Consider the following 16,906-nt stretch of genomic DNA (forward strand, 5'->3'; position numbering starts at 1 on the left):
TGCTGTGTAGGACTTTTAATGTGGATGCTGAGATCTGAATTCAGAGACTCTGGACAGAGTTGCGTTCCCAGTATCTCAAGTCCTCCAGTGTTCACATGGCTTTGTGGGTCACAAAACCAGCCAAGGAGATGGACGCTTTTCCCGTCTTCCACGTCGACCTTTGAGTCTCTAAGATCAGATGGAGATCACAGGTCAGCTTTACTCTGAGAGAGATTCGGGAAAACGAATATGTCTTCCGTCTTCCCACCCCACCCCAGCTCTTTTCAGCAGCTCAGCACAGGAGTGTAGAGCCCTAAGCAATCCCTAAAGGTTCTCCCTGCTCACAGGTTTACGAACTCCGCTTCCCAGAGTCCAGGGTTGCTCTCTTATCTCCAGACAGACTTCAATTTCCTAGCCCTGTAAGGTGAAGATTGTGTGGAAAGGTGAGATGAATCAGCCCTGGACACCCCCAGGGTGGCATGCCGGTCTGCTGCCCCCACAGACATTCCTGGCTCCTGACTCAGTGGGTAGGTGGAGCGAGGGGGGCTCGTGGGAGGGAGGCACACTTTGCAGAAACCTGCCTTCCCCACCCCACACGGAGCCGAGGTGGGGGGTGGTGTGGGCCCTGTGAACCAGTTGAAGATCAGCAGCAAAGAGGAAGCAGGTTAAGGAGACCTAAACGTCGTGTGAGAGCTGGAAACCCGTCCACCCCAACAGGACTCTGAGGGCTGGCTCCCCTCTGCTGAAGGAGGCCTATGGCAACTAGACGGAGAAAAGCGTATTTTGGTTTGGCTTGGTGTTTGAGTTTGTTTTGTTTTGTTTTTTTGTTTTTTTAGGAAGTCCAGAGCAGGACCAATTTAGCACAACATAATACATGTTTCAAGAAACCCTAACACACAAAACAGACATATGTGTGGCTATTTTAGCCATAGTGTGTGGAAACAGGACGCCCCAGCCACCTGGGTCCTGCCTGGAGGCAGCCTGGGAACAGTTAGAAAATAGCTGTTCCAAGACCATGGGCCTGAGAGTCAGATCCTGTCCCACTGCATAAGCAGTGGTCTAACCTTGGGTGAAGTCCTTAAGGTGCTCTGAGCCCCAGTTGCTTCATGAGTGAAGCAGATACATACGATGGCATGGGTGTCACCTATACCTTCTGATCGACAGGGCCAATTTGACTTTCTTGCAGTCACAGTTGCATGGAAGGGCAGTCTTGGTGTGGGGCCACATGCCTTTCATTCCAGTACCTGGAGGGTGGGCCATTGGGACGTGGAGTTCAAGGTTACCCTCAGCTGCATACCAAGTTCAAGGCTATCTAGGCTAATGAGACCTTGTCTAGGAAAAAGTCAGAAAAAGAAACCAGACCTGATGGCTCACACTTGGGAGGCTGAGTCAGGAGAATGATAAAGTCCAGCCTGAGCTACGTAGCTCAGGTCAACCTAGGCTTCAGTCTGAAACCTTATCTCAAAAAGCTAAAAAGCAGAAAATAGGCATACTTTTTTTTTTTTTTCAGAGCTGGGGACCGAACCCAGGGCCTTGCGCTTGCTAGGCAAGCGCTCTATCACTGAGCTAAATCCCCAACCCCCATTCCTTAAATTTTTATTGTGTCGTGTGACATATGTGTGTGTGCGTGTTTTTGTTTGTTTTGTTTCTTTTGAGTCGGGATATCTCTGTGTAGCTCTGGCTGTCCTGGAACTTATTCTGTAGACTAGGCTGTCCTCCTGAGTGCTGGGATTAAAGGCAGTTTGCCACCCCATCCCCACAGGCCCTTGACTGACGCAGGGTCTCTTGATCGAATTCAGAGCTTGCTGATGTGGTCAGCTCGCTCCTGGCAAGCCCTGCCTCTGCCTTCCCATGCTCCAATCACAGGCAGGCCGCCGTGCCCACTCAGCATTCACGTGGGTTTCTGGGGCTCCAAGCTCCAACTGCCACCGAGCCATCTCCCTGGCCCTTACATTTTACTCAGTGACCATGCCTCACCAACTTGCCTCGACTGACCTCAGGTTTCCAGACACTTGGTTGACACCACAGTTCCTGGCTCAGATTTCCTGTTTTCTGGTGTTCTGGTCTGAACTCAGGGATTTGCACATGGCGGACAAGCGCTCTACCACTGAGCTACCCAGCCCTAAGGCAGACTGTAAAAACCAAGACGTAGGGGCTAGAGAGAGGGCTCAGAAGCTAAGGTTCAGAAGACCTATGTTCAACTTCCAGAACCCACATGTGTCTCACAACTGTCTGCAACTCCAGTTCCAGGGGATCTGATGCCCTCAGACAGACAGACAGGATATGCAAGCAAAACACCAACGCATATAAAATAAAAACGAATCTTAAGAAAAATAAACCGAGATGTAATTGATGTATCCTAAAATTTATCCCCAATGTTCAAGTCCTATGATTACCACAAAGCAATTTAACCTTCCACACTACTTAAAACTAGAACACTTCATTACCCCCAAAGACACTGTACCATTGGTGGAAATGGAGATTTTAGATATTTTTATTTTAGTGTGTGTGTGTGTGTGTGTGTGTGTGTGTGTGTGTGTGTGTGTGTGTGTGTGTTGCCCACAGTTCCCAGAAGATCCCTAGAGCTGGAATTACAGTGAGCCTGTGGCTATGGTACTAGGAACCAAATTCAGGACCCCTGGAATAGCAGCAAGGACTCAACTACTGAGCAAGCCAGACAGCCTAGACTGAAAAAAAAATTTTTTTTTTGAGACAGCGTTTCTGTAGATGGTCCTAGCTGTCCTGCTGAGTTCACTCTGTAGACCAGGCTGGCCTAGAACACACAAAGATGCACCTTAGTCTGCCTCCTGTGTGTGCATGCACCAAGCCCAGCTGGACTGAAAGATTTGTTTGGTTTTTGTTTTCAAAACAGGGTTTGTTTGTTTGTTTGTTTGTTTGTTTGTTTTCATAGTCCTGGCTTTCCTGGAAAGGTGCGCATCCCTTCCTCCAGCTTGACTTTAAATATCAAACCTAGACCAGGAAAAGATGATCATAATTTTTTTCTTTTTTCTTTTTCTTTTTCTTTTTTTTTTTTTCGGAGCTGGGGACCGAACCCAGGGCCTTGCTAGGCAAGCGCTCTACCACTGAGCTAAATCCCCAACCCCAATTTAAAACCTTTTTAAATTGGTTTTTATTGCATGGGTGACTAATTTGCATCTGTGCTGTGTACTACCCGTGCAATATGGTAAGTGAAGGGCATCACATCCCCCTGGGACTGGAGTTGCAGACAGAAGTGGGCTACCATGTGGGTGCTGGGAACCGAACAGCCAGTGCTCTTAACTGCCAAGCCGTCTCTCTACCCCACAATTTTTTTTAACCACGTCACAGACAAAAAAGGTCTGAGACCACTTTGGTACAAATACAGCCTTAACCAGCTACGATCTGGTGCTTATTAATAAACAACGGGCTTCATTACCCAGGGCATCTCTTGATTACCCTTAAGCCCAGCACAGTACCTTAGGACAGCTCCCATCCACTCATACGTGGTCTGGAGCCAACACACAGAAGGCAGACGCTGAGAGACGCAGAAGGAGTTCCTTTCCCAGGACCTACCCCATTAAGAGAAAGTCACCGGACCAGTCTAGTGGAAAGAAACCGGGTCACCTCCTAAGCTGCGGGGAGTTGCCTGCCCTAGTCCAGATTCTGTGTGGCTTTGGAACCTTGAAATTCAACACATCACCAGGAAATGAGAAAACTACCCCGAATGCTCCAAAGAGGCCCAGCAACTTCCCTGAAGAGTTAGGGGAGATTACCATAGGTGTGGCCAAACGTGAAGAATCCAGTAAATTTGGGCTGAGTTCCTATCCTTCCAGAAAGAGTTCTCTTGCTGTCAAGCTAGAGAGCCTTCTTAGGTGACCCAGTGAGTACGCAGGTCAACTTTAGCAGTGACTTCTTGCTTATTCTGTCTCGGGTTCAGAAATACTAGATAAATCCCAGATGGACTGACGCTGGTTGGAATTAATCAGAAACATTTTGGAGGGTGTACCCCCAGCTCCCACACCGTTTTCTGCGCTTGGACCTTAGATAATCTGAGCCACACCCTGGCTCACGGGAAGGATCCGTCCTGCCTCAGAGTGCTCCGGGTAAGGGAATCCGCCACCATGCCCTGCCTAGGAAGCAACTTATTCAAAGGACGACCCAAAAGTTAAGAGCCTCCGGTAAGGTAGCCGAAGCCTTGCACCTAAGCAGAGCCCCGCTTTTTCACTTTCTCTAACTGTTAAGTCTTAGGGGTACAGAAGGGAAACTGAGGCCCTGGGAGGTGCTATGGTTTTTCTGGGCTGCAAAGCAAGTCAGGGACATAACCAAGCCTTTTGGCGACCGGCGCTGCTCTGCCTCCGAAGCTCCGGAGGAGGAGCGTCTTGGCCTCTTCCCAATCGATTTCAGCCGCGGGCCTGGTCTAGACACCGCCAGGTGAGTCGGTGACTCAGAGGGCGGAGACTAAGTTTTGCGCGCGGCCCCTCCCTGTCCCGCTGCTCCCGGGGGTGGGGGACGAGCTCCCGGGTCGGGCGGGTGGCAACTTGTCTGAGTGAAACCGGGAAGACGCCGCCCCGCTGCGCTCCACGGGCGACCGGGACGCAGCTACGTCTTTTCCTGAAAGCCGGGCTGGAGGGGCCGGAGGATTCTCCTTTCGCTCTCCCATTGGCCAACCGGGTTCCAGGGGCGGGGCTCTGTGGAGAGTGCGTCCTGATTGGGCCATGGAGGCGGCGGCGGGCTGCGGCGGGCTGGTGCGTGTTGCTGCCTGCCGGGAGAGCGGGCCGTGGGCTGCTCAGCCGGACTCCCCGCGGGCCTTCCCACCCAGCTCGCTCCGGCTCCTCGCCAGCGGGTTTCTTTTTTGTCTGGGCATTGGGGAGCTTTCCCTTATTAGATCTGTTTTGTTTTATGGAGGCACTACGCCCCTGCCTCGGATGCACCCCTCGGCTCAAATCTGAGCACACTTGATGTGCCGGGTTTCAGCTTTTCAATGTGAGGTCCTCAGTGCCAGCGCGTCTCTAAGGCCACTTGTGCTCAAACTTCACTGACTTCGCGGCTCCCGCCGCATCTGAACTTCCCCATCCACAGCACCCACTCTGCTCTGACCTGCTGGAGCTTAAGCGCTGCGGGGACTTCCTGATGGCTTCTCACCTCAAGTCACCCTACCCAAAAATTTCCAGGTCACCACCGACACCGACCCAAAGGCTCGTCTCACTTCCAGGTCACCCAGACAGCCCCAAGGGACAGCCCTAGCTCAGAGTTTCAGAGTCCAGTTCTCCAACTCATTGCCAATTCTACTCGCAGCCCATAAACAATAACTGAAGAAGACCGAGTGTCACAGGGCAACTTTATTGAGTGGTAACATGGTCACACCCAGTAAACGTGTTCCCTCTCATTCACGCACGCACACTCGCACACACTCACACACACACACCCAGCCCTTGCCACAGTCCAGTTCTCAGCCACAGGGGTGGGGAGCCTCGACTCCTAGGATCCAGAAGCAACAGGTGCCCGAGGAAGGCACAGAGGGAGGACACAGGCTCAGGAGTGGTGGTAGGAAGTGGAGGTGCAGAGAGCAGGGGGTGGCCAGGGTTGGGAACACCCACCACACAGCTGCACGAAGAGTGAGATTCCCCAGCCCTGGTGGCCTCAGCTTGGCTGCACCCCATCCAAGGAGCCTTCCAAGTGTGGCAAAACATTCAGGGTTTGGGAGGGGCAGAGTCCTACTCCGTTTAAGTCCTCTCTGCAGGCTGGGGACTGGAGGGCAAGGCGGGACAGGGAGGATGTAGGCTGCTTCAGCTCTGGGGCTCCTCTGGAGCCTCGCCACCCTCTTCCCCAGCATTGTCGGCTGTCCACAGCGTCAGGTTGTCTCTCAGCAGCTGCATGATGAGGGTGCTGTCCTTGTAGGAGTCCTCACTGAGGGTGTGCAGATCGGCCATGGCCTCGTCGAAGGTGGTCTTGGCAAGTGAGATGGCCTCCTCGGGGCTGTTGGCTATCTCGTAGTGGAAGACGGAAAAGTTCAGGGCCAGGCCCAGGCGTATGGGGTTGGTGGGCGGCATCTCCTTCTTGCTGATGTCCATGGCCTCCTGGTAGGCTGACCGGGCAGAATCGATGATGCGCTTCTTGTCATCACCAGTGGCCACCTCAGCTAGGTAGCGGTAGTAGTCACCCTTCATCTTCAGGTAGAAGACGCGGCTCTCAGCCTCTCCAGCCCCTTTGATGAGGTGGGAGTCCAGCAAGCCTAGCACGGTGTCGCACACACCTCTGAGCTCGGTCTCTACCTTCTCCCGGTACTCTTTCACCTCGGGGCCCTTCTCTTCAGACCCCTCCTCGTTGCTCTTCTGCTCGATGCTGGACAGGACTCTCCAGGCCGCTCTCTGGCCGCCCACCACGTTCTTGTAGGCCACGGAGAGCAGGTTCCGCTCCTCGCAGGAGAGCTCCTCACCCTTTTCCACGGCACTCTTCATGAAAGCTGCCATGTCTTCGTAGCGTTCGGCCTGTTCGGCCAACTTGGCCTTCTGGATCAGACTGGCTCTCTCCATGACTCCGAGGATGGACAGACAGGCGGACGAACTGGCTGCCTTGAGACCAATGCTGGATTCTGCGGCTCCCTTGCTCTGGGCCGGCCTTTTGGCTGGGGTGGTGTGGCCCTGAGCAGGGTTGGGCGTGGCCTGGGCGGGCCTGGGTCCTGCCTCCTCCTCTTCTCTCCACACCCTTTCCGGCTCTACCTTAAAGGTAAAAGGGCTGGGATGGGAGGGGTGGGATGAGTCATCAGGACAGTCAGCAGGAGAAACCTGGCCACGGGTCCCACCTGAACAGGCACCTTTCGGCTCCAGACTGCCCCCTGCTGCTCAGAGCTGCATTGCAGGAGCGTTTTGGATTACCAAATCAGATTGTCTTTCAGGGTGCTCTTTCCAGGCAAGAATGGCTTCAGTCACTGGGTTGCTTTGGCCCAGGCGGAGCCCAGTGAGCGGGTACAGAGGGCGGGATAGTTCAGGCGAGAACTCATGTATGGTAGGGCTGTACAGTTTCCCAAAAACTTGAGCATGCATGATCTGAGGCAACCCCACCCCCACCCCCTCAAATTGGCTCTGTAGGACTGTAGAAGTGAACTATCAAGTCTCGAGGGGTGAACCAGCTTGAGGTCACAAGCTGCCAGCTCCCTTAAACCCCTCCCCCTCCTTGCGCCCTCTTTCTTTTGGCTCTTCTTGGGAGCCATTAGCTGGAAGTGAGAGCTGGACTACTTTCTGAGTCAGCCTGAAGATAGCGCTGTCCCTTGGTCCCTGTTGTCCCTCAAGATGCCCTATGAACACCCGGAATGCACAGGTGGCATTTCAGGGTGCCACTTAATGAAGTGTTTAACGAGCGGCCTCTGACGCTCCGGCCCAGCCTTTGTAATTAGTCACCCAATACGTTTGTTGGACACCTTCCCCCTTACAGCACAATTTTCCCTTTCAAGTTGGTGGCCTGTTGACACTTGTCAGAGATTTTACTCTCTGGTTCTCCACATCAAGTCACCTGTCCCTTCCAAGCTGCCTGTCGTCATGTGTCGGCAGGGCTCCCAGAGGGCGGGGGCCTAGCTCTTTGACTGTCCCACTCCCCTGCCTGACTCAGATTACCTGTGTCAGAGGCTGGGAAGCAGGCCACTTGGGTGCTCAGTCCAGTTTGGTCCCCCAGGGGGGACGCTATCAACCTGGGGAGGAAGACAGGGCTGGAAGAACGGAGCCAGTAATGACACATACCATTTTGTTTTATGGAGCAGTGAGTGATTCCAGCTCAGTGAGATCCCCCACTTGGCTCCCAGAGGTTCTCCAGTCCCTTCCTGACCCTGCCTCTGACCCCTGAGAGAAACCTCCTCAGAGATGGATCTCACTTACTTGGTTCCCAGCCTTCCATACCTGCTTGGTTGGGCCCTATTTTCAAGCCCTATTAAAAGAATGGGCATTGAGGGTAAAGTTCCTGCTTATGTCTAACCCCCCTGCCACCCCCCCCACACCCAAAGTTTAGATGGGAGTCCAGGGTCTCTTCTAAAGAACTTTCTCCCTGGGACCCAGGCAGTTGAATCCTTGAACCAGGCCTATTGCACAACCGTGACGGTCTCCTCCCAGCTTCTGAATGCTCACCTGGCCTCCGGGAGGGATGTAGGCCAGAACTCTGAAGACAGGCTGGGGAATGTGTTTGTGTCACAGAATAAGGGACTCGAGAGACTTCAGGGTTCTGGCTAATTTTATGGGTTTTCCCAGGAAGCGGATGGGATTTCCATCCTGAGAGCTTGAGGGCTTTGCTTAACTCACAGCAGAGACACAGAGCTATACTAAACATCAAGTTAGGGAAGGGCTTGGTGGTGCCCAGTAGAGTCTTAGCATTTAAGCTCACACAGGACACACTCCAGTTGGTGACTGGCTCTGCTATAAGGGAGTCATGCTGCCCCAGCCCTGGGAGAAGAGGCTAGGAGTGTATCTTGGTCAGTAGAGTTCTTGCCCAGCGTGTGTGGAATGTGAGATAGTTGACGGAGTCCTGCATAGACTGGTGCACATCTATAATCCTTACAGTTGAGAGGCAGAAACAGGGAGGAGGATCTCTCTGAGTTTGAGCCCAGCCTGGTCTATGTAAGGGTGGCCACCATGCTTGCTTTAGCAGTGCAGTGATGCTGGGATTGTACCTAGGGGTTCCAAGAACTCAACCAACTAAATACACCCTCAGCGCCCCTCCCTGGTTTTGCCTTTGAGCTGGGTTCTATAGAATGAGTGATCATAAACTCTCTGTCCTGGGGTTGGGGATTTAGCTCAGTGGTAAGCCCCTGGGTTCGGTCCCCAGCTCCGAAAAAAAGAAGAAAAAAAAAAAAAAACGAAAAACAAAAAACTATCTGTCCCCTGTGGTCTGGCCAGGTGTCCACAGAAGAGAAGGGGTCCTCAGTCCAAACTTTCCTCTCCAGACTGACAAAACTGTTAGGTATAATAGGCACCGACTCCTCCCTTTCCAGCTGGAGAATTCTTCTCGGTCCTGAAGGGCCTTCCTTGGCTCCCAGCCTGGCCTGGGCTTCCCCAAGTCCTGGGGGGCAACTTGGAAATCCCAGGACACTAGGAGCCTGGACCTGGGGCTTGGTAAACTTGAAGCTTCTAAGTCCAAAGAAGGGTGTGTTCTCCTCACGCCTCTTAAGCCGGGAGCCTGGTAGGGGTTTAGAGCAGGGTTAGACCCTCAGCCCAGTCCTTATCCTTCCTCTTCGACTGAAGCCAGGCCTTGACACTCCTACCAGCTCTGGCCTGCACCTCCTGACTCAGTTCCTGTTTCAGTTGCCTCCCTTTGCCTCCAGGCTTCCTACTTCCCAAGTCCAGGAGCCCAGGCAGGCAGGAGGCAGCAGGTCCTGGCAGAGCTTGGGACCGCAGAGCCTGCCTGAGTCAGCAGGACAGGAGACAGATGGGCTCGAGGTCCAGTGAGGGGTGGGCATGGGGGGTGGTGTTCCTCATCCTTTCTGGAGCACCCGATTGTAGCAAGAGGGATTCTTCTTAGAGTTAGAAAGAAGCGACCACAACTGGCAAAACCTTTTCTAGTAATTTCCTAGGTAACTCCTGTCTTTGGAATGCTCAAATTCAGCGGTTTGACCAGAGGGGTCTGTGTTGGTTGTGAGTAAGAGCGCAGTGGCTCAGAGCTGTGCACCCGTTGCCTTTGGGAAGGGACAGCAGAGGAGGCTTAGGTGATTCAGATCTTTGCCTTTTTCTTCTAAAGCAATGCTGTGCGAGGTAGCCCCCGTCTACGACCGTCTAGGGTACCAGACGGTGTGGAATTTATGGAACCAGAACAGAATGACGTCAGGGCTGCATTCCAACTGAGTTATAAGAAGCCTTGGGCAGGTCCCTTCCTGCCCCTGGGCTTTGGTCTCCCCACTGGTAACAGGAGCTTGGCAGCCCCCTCCCGGGTATGGCATTCTCCAAGTTTAGGGCTCCTCCAAGTCCCCACCCTCCCGTGCTGGGGTTTGAGGCAGCTGCTCTCACACACCCACAGCAGACCCCACCCAGGACCCCAAAGGAAAGTGGCTCAACACACTCCAGGCTACGGCGAGAAGGCAAGAAGAAGGGGGGAGGTCTTTATTTCTCTTACAAAAGGTAGTGGACAGCAGGTGAGCAGCCCCTGGGCTGGATGAAGCTGCTCTCCCCGGTCTGACCCGGCTCCCTATGGGTCCTCGGAAGAACGCGGGAGCTGTCTAGCCCTTGGTGCCTGGGGCCAAGGATACAGGCTCACACTCCACATCCTACTGGGGGGGATGGGGGCGTGGGAACAGTGTCAAGCCCATTGTGCTTAGAGCAGTTGCCAAACTTGTTCAGCAGCGTCATCAACACCCAGATAGCTCCTGAAGGAACCTGCTAGGCTGGCCTATGGCTCTGCTGACTGGGGGGAGGCTGCAAGGCAAGATTCCTAAAGAGTCTCACAGTTCACAAATCTGGGGAAGGGGCATGAGGGCAGGAGGGGAGGGCGAGGTGCAGCAGTGTTACAGTGTATGGCTTTCTACATTCTGGCCAGCAAGGAGTTGGGGTCGGGGACTAGAGCCCAGCGCCTGCCCACGGTTGGTGGGGAGGCTCTAAGAGCACATAAGTAGGACAGGCTGGGGGACGGACCCTGTAGGCACAGATGGTGGCAGATGGGCCACAAGTTAGGCAGGTGGAGGTGCTGGGTGCCTGGCTCCCCCCAGGCCACTCCTGAAGGGGCAGAGAGTGGCGGTCCTCAGGAGCTCCTTAAGCCCCCGCACATACTGGATGGTCCCGGCAGGAAGGCAAAGAAGGAGAAGAAGAGGGTTAGCAGACGGGCAGAAATGGGCAGCCTATAGGGCTCTGAGTGGGTCAAGGGCTACCACAGTACCTGTCTCTCTCCCAGAAAAGGGCCAAAGCACAGGCAGCAGGCAGCAGAGAGCTTGCTTGGCAGGGACGTGAAGGGGATGCAGATGTTAGTGGCCTGACTGAGGGCTTCAGAGCAGGAGGACCACTCTTCCCAGCCTCACCCCTTCTTCTAGAAAGGAAGTCCATGGGGGAGGTGGGACAAGGCTAAGAGCCTCCTGTTTGGGGGTGAGGGGCACCCCGGGACCTGCTGTTGTCAGCACACATGCCACACCACACACCAGACACATGGATGGACTGACTCCACGGGGTTGGTGAGGCATGCGATGACGATGACGGTGGGATGGTGAGGAGGGGAGGGGCGGGCACTGCTGGCTGACACGTGACACATGGTCTTACCAGCTAACCCTCTGCAAAGAGGCCTGTTAGCTCCCCTCAGGCTGTGCAAGAGATGGCAAAGTCCTGACAGGTGTCCTCCTGGAGGAGATACCAGAGAGGTGGACCCGTGTTACCGTCTGTCTGGCTACTGTGGCTGCCTAGGAGGTTGGGTTGGGGCTAGGAACAAGAAGCTCGGACTGGGACCTCCTGTCTCACACATGCTGAGCAATCGCTGGGGATCAGGGTGGAAAGTTAGCAGGAAAGAACTTAGGAGGCACAGAGTCCTGGGGGCACAAGAAGGTAGACAAGATGAAGGCGGACAGGTGCTTTAGCCACAGCCCCTCTACTCTGCAGAGATCCCACCAATCAGTGGGCTGCCCGCCTGCCCTCTAACTCCCAGGAAAGACCCAGGCCTGTGTGAAAGAACCCCAAGGCTAAGCTGCAGGCCAGGGACTCAGCAAAATAAAAGCGAACAAAAACTAAACGAAAGCAAATCAGCTCTTAAAAACAAGAGGCTTTATTACAAGCAGGAGCAAGGAATACTGGCTCAAATAAAAGGTGAGCTAGGGAGCCTCCCAGCCCCTTCCTATCTACCTCCCAGGGCCACTCAGGATGGCCCAGGGCTCTGAAGCCATCTCCCAGGGGCCCCCTGGCACCCACCACTTCCCAGCTCTTCCAGGGACCCACTGGCCTTGGGAGCAAGGAAGGGACTCTGTAGTGACTTCCTATGTTATGACTCACAAGGGCTTCAGCCCACCCGAAGGGCCAAGGAGAACAGGACTATTTCGATTAGAAACTACAGCTGCCAGCAGAAGGCCATCCTCCAGGCTTCTGGACAAGCACACATGCCTCTGGTCCACTCTGTCCCTTCCTCTCTCATTCCTGATTAGCAGAAATGCTCTGGGGTTCAATCCCTAGCACTGAGGCCTACACTCAAAGCAGAACACCTAGGAGGGGGTGTGGCTTGCAGGGCAGCCGCTCCCCAGAGCCATCACCCCACCCACCACACCTAGCCTCAGCCTGTTGGGGCAGGTCACAGCTGGGAGCCTGGCCTGAGGGCTGGGTGGCAGAGTCTTAAAGGCCTTGGTGGAAGGCAGGAGGGCAGGAGCCAGTGGTCTCCATCTTGGGACTAAAGCCCATCCTCCCACCCAGTCCCCCATACAGTGGGCTGCTTCTGGACTCAGGGCAATGGGGAAAGGGAACAGCCCAGGGGACACGTGAGTCAGCTGTATCTGTCACAGGCATACATGGACACATGTGTGAGCATACACACAGTCCCTCACAGCTAGATCTGCTATAATAAGTGTATTCAACTACCTAGCCTTCTGAAAACCCTTGCCTTGGCACTACACGGACAGTAACACATTAACTCCTATTTTTAAAGGGCTATGTAAAAAAGAAGTCTATAAAATTGTGCAAAATACCCAGCATTAATAAACCCGTTTCAAGTATTGCCAGCATGAGCTAACCCACCCGCCTCTAACCCTGACCTGGAAGAGGGATTGGGGGGTACAGAAAAGGATCCTTTAGAGAGTCTCCGTGGGCAGGGGGAAAGTCAGGTCCCCATTCCTACTGTGGTGCCCACGACTCTACAGGAGCTGAGGTTCTGAAGGCCTGGATGGCTCGTTTGGCTTCCTCTGACACAGGCTGCTTCCCACCCTCTGCCCATGCTCTCTACCGGTACCCCGGCTCTATCCTATTGGCTAACTCCACACACCTCCCCCCCCCAAAAAAACCCCAGTGGTCATCAAACAGAATGTAGGAGTCCCCAAAACAAAGCAGTTCCGGAAAGGGTCCCCATCCGTTGCCTGTGGCCTCTTCCAGAAGCCCCTGGCTCACTGGAGTCCGAGCAGGCCTCCAGCTGGGAGGCTGCCCATTCAGTCCATACCCTCACTCATGCTGGGCCTCCCTGGGCACAGGCAGTGACTTGGCATGGTCTCCTTAGTGGCCTCCAGAGGCTGTGACTTTCTTGTCACTGACCTGCTGGGGACCTAGGGCCTAAACTGTGGGCCCCTAGGTTTGGGAGCAGAGGGCACAGCCATAGGACAGTTCAAAAAAAAAAAAAAAAAAAAAAAAAAGACCAAAACCACACAGGGTGGGAAATAAATAGGAAAAGACTGGAGTCTTTGGCAGCTCTGCTTCCCTCAGATGGCATGGGGAGGGTCCCGGCAGGCGGGGAGGGTCCCGGCAGGCGTGGAGGGCGGTGGGTGGCAAGCACTCAGTCACATTTAGGGGTGGCCTCCTACCATGCTGGCGTCTGGCTTGGCTCCACAGGCTGGCTCATCACTTCTGATGGGCGAGGGCAGCACAGTATCAGACTGCACAAATCCCCTCCGGTCGATCAGGCTTCCAAGACACAAGGACAAGACAGCTATAAGCTCTAGGCTAAGGGCTAGGCAGTGCGGTCTGCCAGTCCTCCCGGGAAGGACCCAGCCCTAGAAGCTCAGGGAAGCTGCTTTCCGTTCAGGAGATTAGGACTGTCCCTCTGGGGCTGGGGTTTGCCACCGCATCCTAGGGACCCATAGATAGAAGGAGAGCCGTCTGTCCTTGGACCTCACACACACACCCTGGTGTGTGTGTGTGCACACACTTGAATGAACTTCACTCACCCACACGTACAGGTGAGTAGAGGTAAATACACTTAAAACAAGACCTTCTGGGGCAAGTGCCAACAGGACAAAGTGTTTTTGTTTTCTTGAGACAGGGTCCCAAGCACTTGAAGCCGACCTCGAACTTCCCACAGGCTTGCTTCTACCTCCCAGCCTAATTCAATGTTAATCCAAAGTGACTCAGCTGTCTGGGTGCCAAGAAGCCAGGCAGTGAGAGAGAACTAAGTAATAATCATTACCTGGAGGCAGTCAGAGGCCCAGTGTCCTGTCCCCTAGACAGGGCACAAGTGTGTAAGGAAGGTCTTGTCCCCACAGCACCCATGCCCAGCCAACGCCTGTTCTGGAGCTCTGGCGCCCCCTGCTGTCAGAACTGACACAGAACTTCCCAGCAGGGCTGAGCCGCTGCAGACACCCCACCCTGTACAGACAGAACACGGCACCCACGTGTGGTCCTGACAGTCACTGTGGCACCTCTGAGGAGTGGGATTAAACAGGATGCCCAGTGTTTTTTAATATTTTGTACTCCCCCCACCCTTTGAAACAGTTTCTGTGTCCTAGGGTGGTCTTGAACATGAAGCAATCCTCCTGCTTCGGCCTTTAAGTGCTGGGGTTAGAGGCTTTACTTTTATTCTACAAATGAGTACAGGTGATTACGTGACAGCCTTCCTCAGAATTCCCGAGTCATTCGGCAGAGGATGGTGGACAGAGGGAACCTGAGCACACAGGGAGAAAGACCTGCTAAGGTCCAGAACTCCCATGAGGGCTCCAGACACAGGACCACCTCCTGGGACTTCTCTTCCATGCCCTGACTTACCTGGGAGGCAGTGGGCCACAGAGCACAGCACAGCAGTTGGTGATAATACTTTTATGGCTGTAGGGGTTGACAGAGGCCTCACCACCCCTCTTGCTGGACCAAGACCCTTTGATCTGGAAAGAGGAAGAAGCCCGGGTCAGCTACCGTCTCCTTCCGCAGAGCTGGGCATTAAACCCCGGGCCTTGTATATGCTAGCCATCTACCACTGAGTCCCACCTTCAGCCCCTCCCCCTCCGCCATGGAACTACTCCCCTGTCACAGCTGCCTCCTGTTTCTTCCACTTTCTAGAAGGGCAACCTAGAGGCCAGGGCAAGTAGACCCACTTAGAAACCAGTTCTGGGTAGATGGGAGGAATAGCTCTTCAGGGGAGGCCTTGCAATGAAAATAGGGGGACCGATGGATATAGGGATCTCTCTCCAGCAGAGGTCAGCAGGCCCCAGCTAGCACAGAAGGCAAAACCGAAAGGAAGTCTATAGAGGAGAGTGTTGGGGAGGCCCATCCCTCCCCGGGCTGTCCACCTGTGACAAATAGTTTCACATTAACTTGACACAAGCTAGAGTTATCTGAAAAGAGGAAATTTCAACTAAGGGCTGGCAAACCTGTAGGGCATTTTCCTAGTGGCTGATCGGGGAGCGCCTAGACCATTGTTGGTGGTGACCCCTAGGCTGATGGTCCTAGCTTCTCTAAGAAAGCAGGTTGAGCAAGCCGTGGGGAGCAAGCCAGTAACATTCCCCCATGGCCTCTGCATCATCAGCTCCTGCCCCCAGGTTCCTGCCCTGCTTGAGTTCCAGTGCTGACTTCCTTCAGTGATCAACTAAAATGTGGAGGTGTGGGCCAATAAACCCTTCCTTCCCCAACTTGCTTTTGGTCATGGTGTTTTGTCACACCAACTAAGGGGACAGATTGGAGGCACAAACCAGCCGAGCCACTCTGACGCTGCTATTCAACTGTTGAGCTTGGACAGGTGGGTCTGGATGGCAAGGCTCGCAGCACCGAGAGTCTGCCACTGGGAAGTCCCCTGCTGAAGGCACTGAGGACCTCCGCAGGAAACACCTGCTGGACGTCACCCAGAACTTTCTACCCTGGCTGGGCTGCAGAACCCAGAAAACTGGGTGGGGAGGGATTGCTGGCTGATGTCATTTCTGCCCTTATCAATGACAAGCACACATGTGTTCAGGTTTGTTTTCCCAAATGAGAGCAAGAGGTCATGGGATTTTTATTTTTAAAACAGGGTCATGTGTTCTAGGGTGGCCTCCAACTTTCCCTGTAGCCAGGGATGACCTTGAACTCCTGAATCCCCTGCTTCCACCTCTCAAGTGTTGGGATAATATGTGTGTATCACCTTGGACGTGGCTCCCTTCTCCTTATTCTTGTTTTCAAACCTTTATTATTTATTTTATGCTTATGGGGTCTTGCCTGGTAGATGTCTGTGTACCATGCGTGTGCAGTACCAGAGGAGACCAGAAGAGGGCATCGGGTTGCATAGGAGGAGGTACAGAGAGTTGTATTCAGAGGACACTAGATACCCAGACTGGAGTTATAAGCTGCTAGCAGGGTGCTGGGAATCAAACCTGGATCCTCCAGAAGAGCAGCCAGCGCTCTAACCACTGAGCATCTCTCCAGCCCTCTCTCCCTTTGACCCCAAGAGTGAAGGCAGGGCCTTGGATACGCCAGGCAAGTGTTCTACCACTGAGCTATGTCCCAGCCCTCTTTTTAGTTTTGGTTTGAGACCTTGGATTGGCAATCCACCTCCCAGTCTCCAGAGTGGCTGGGGTTACAGGCTGTGCCACCGCACGAACCGAGCTTCTTTCTCTTTCTTCATCCCCTGCCCCCCTTTTCCTTCCCAAGTCAACATCTCTCCACCCAGCCCAGAGGAGCCTCAAATGACGGTTCCTTTTGCCTCGGTCCCGAGTGTTAGGATTGCAGGTGTACACCACCACGGCCAGTCTGGCGTGGATCCACTTTCTCGTGGATGGGGGCGGGGTCTCTGATCAGCCTTATGCATCAATTACGGGACAGTGAAGGGAGGTCATATCTTGACAAGGACAGTGACACTCAGATGATCTAGTTGTGGACTGCTTACCATGGGTAGTGGGATGAGGCAAGGGAGTCACACTGTTCTATTCTAACTGTTCTCACTGTTCTCAATGGATACACCCCAGTCACGACTCTGTGGCCTACAGGTGTGGAGTGGATGTGAGGCTTGGTCATGATTTCTGGCATCAGCCTCGGATTGGCCCCTTCCCAGCATTATGACCCCAGGCCATGTCTCTTCGTCATGCCACAGGCAATATGCATCCCAATTCTGTCACAGCGGGTGCACTGCC

The 16,906-nt window shown here is 54.0% G+C and overlaps 2 protein-coding genes across 10 annotated transcripts in view; both read right to left on the reverse strand.

The window, feature by feature from the left end:
• The window catches only part of Zdhhc18 (zinc finger DHHC-type palmitoyltransferase 18), a 38,541-nt gene continuing 21,635 nt past the window's right edge, over nucleotides 1–16,906 (reverse strand). Inside the window, exons 7-10 of one of the 9 annotated variants that reach the window (XM_039110389.2) lie at nucleotides 14,580–14,692; nucleotides 13,403–13,502; nucleotides 11,178–11,255; nucleotides 10,626–10,696 (exon numbers count right to left, since the gene is read on the reverse strand). In XM_039110389.2, the coding sequence (XP_038966317.1) occupies nucleotides 11,214–11,255; nucleotides 13,403–13,502; nucleotides 14,580–14,692 (255 nt within the window). In that variant the 3' untranslated portion in view covers nucleotides 10,626–10,696; nucleotides 11,178–11,213. 9 annotated transcript variants of the gene reach the window in all.
• Sfn (stratifin) lies at nucleotides 5,280–6,552 on the reverse strand. Its single transcript, NM_001416777.1, has one exon. It carries the CDS (start codon nucleotides 6,489–6,491, stop codon nucleotides 5,745–5,747), a length of 747 nt encoding a protein of 248 aa, NP_001403706.1. The 5' UTR covers nucleotides 6,492–6,552; the 3' UTR covers nucleotides 5,280–5,744.

Source organism: Rattus norvegicus, chromosome 5 (assembly GCF_036323735.1).
Source record: "Rattus norvegicus strain BN/NHsdMcwi chromosome 5, GRCr8, whole genome shotgun sequence".
Lineage (NCBI taxonomy): Eukaryota > Metazoa > Chordata > Mammalia > Rodentia > Muridae > Rattus > Rattus norvegicus.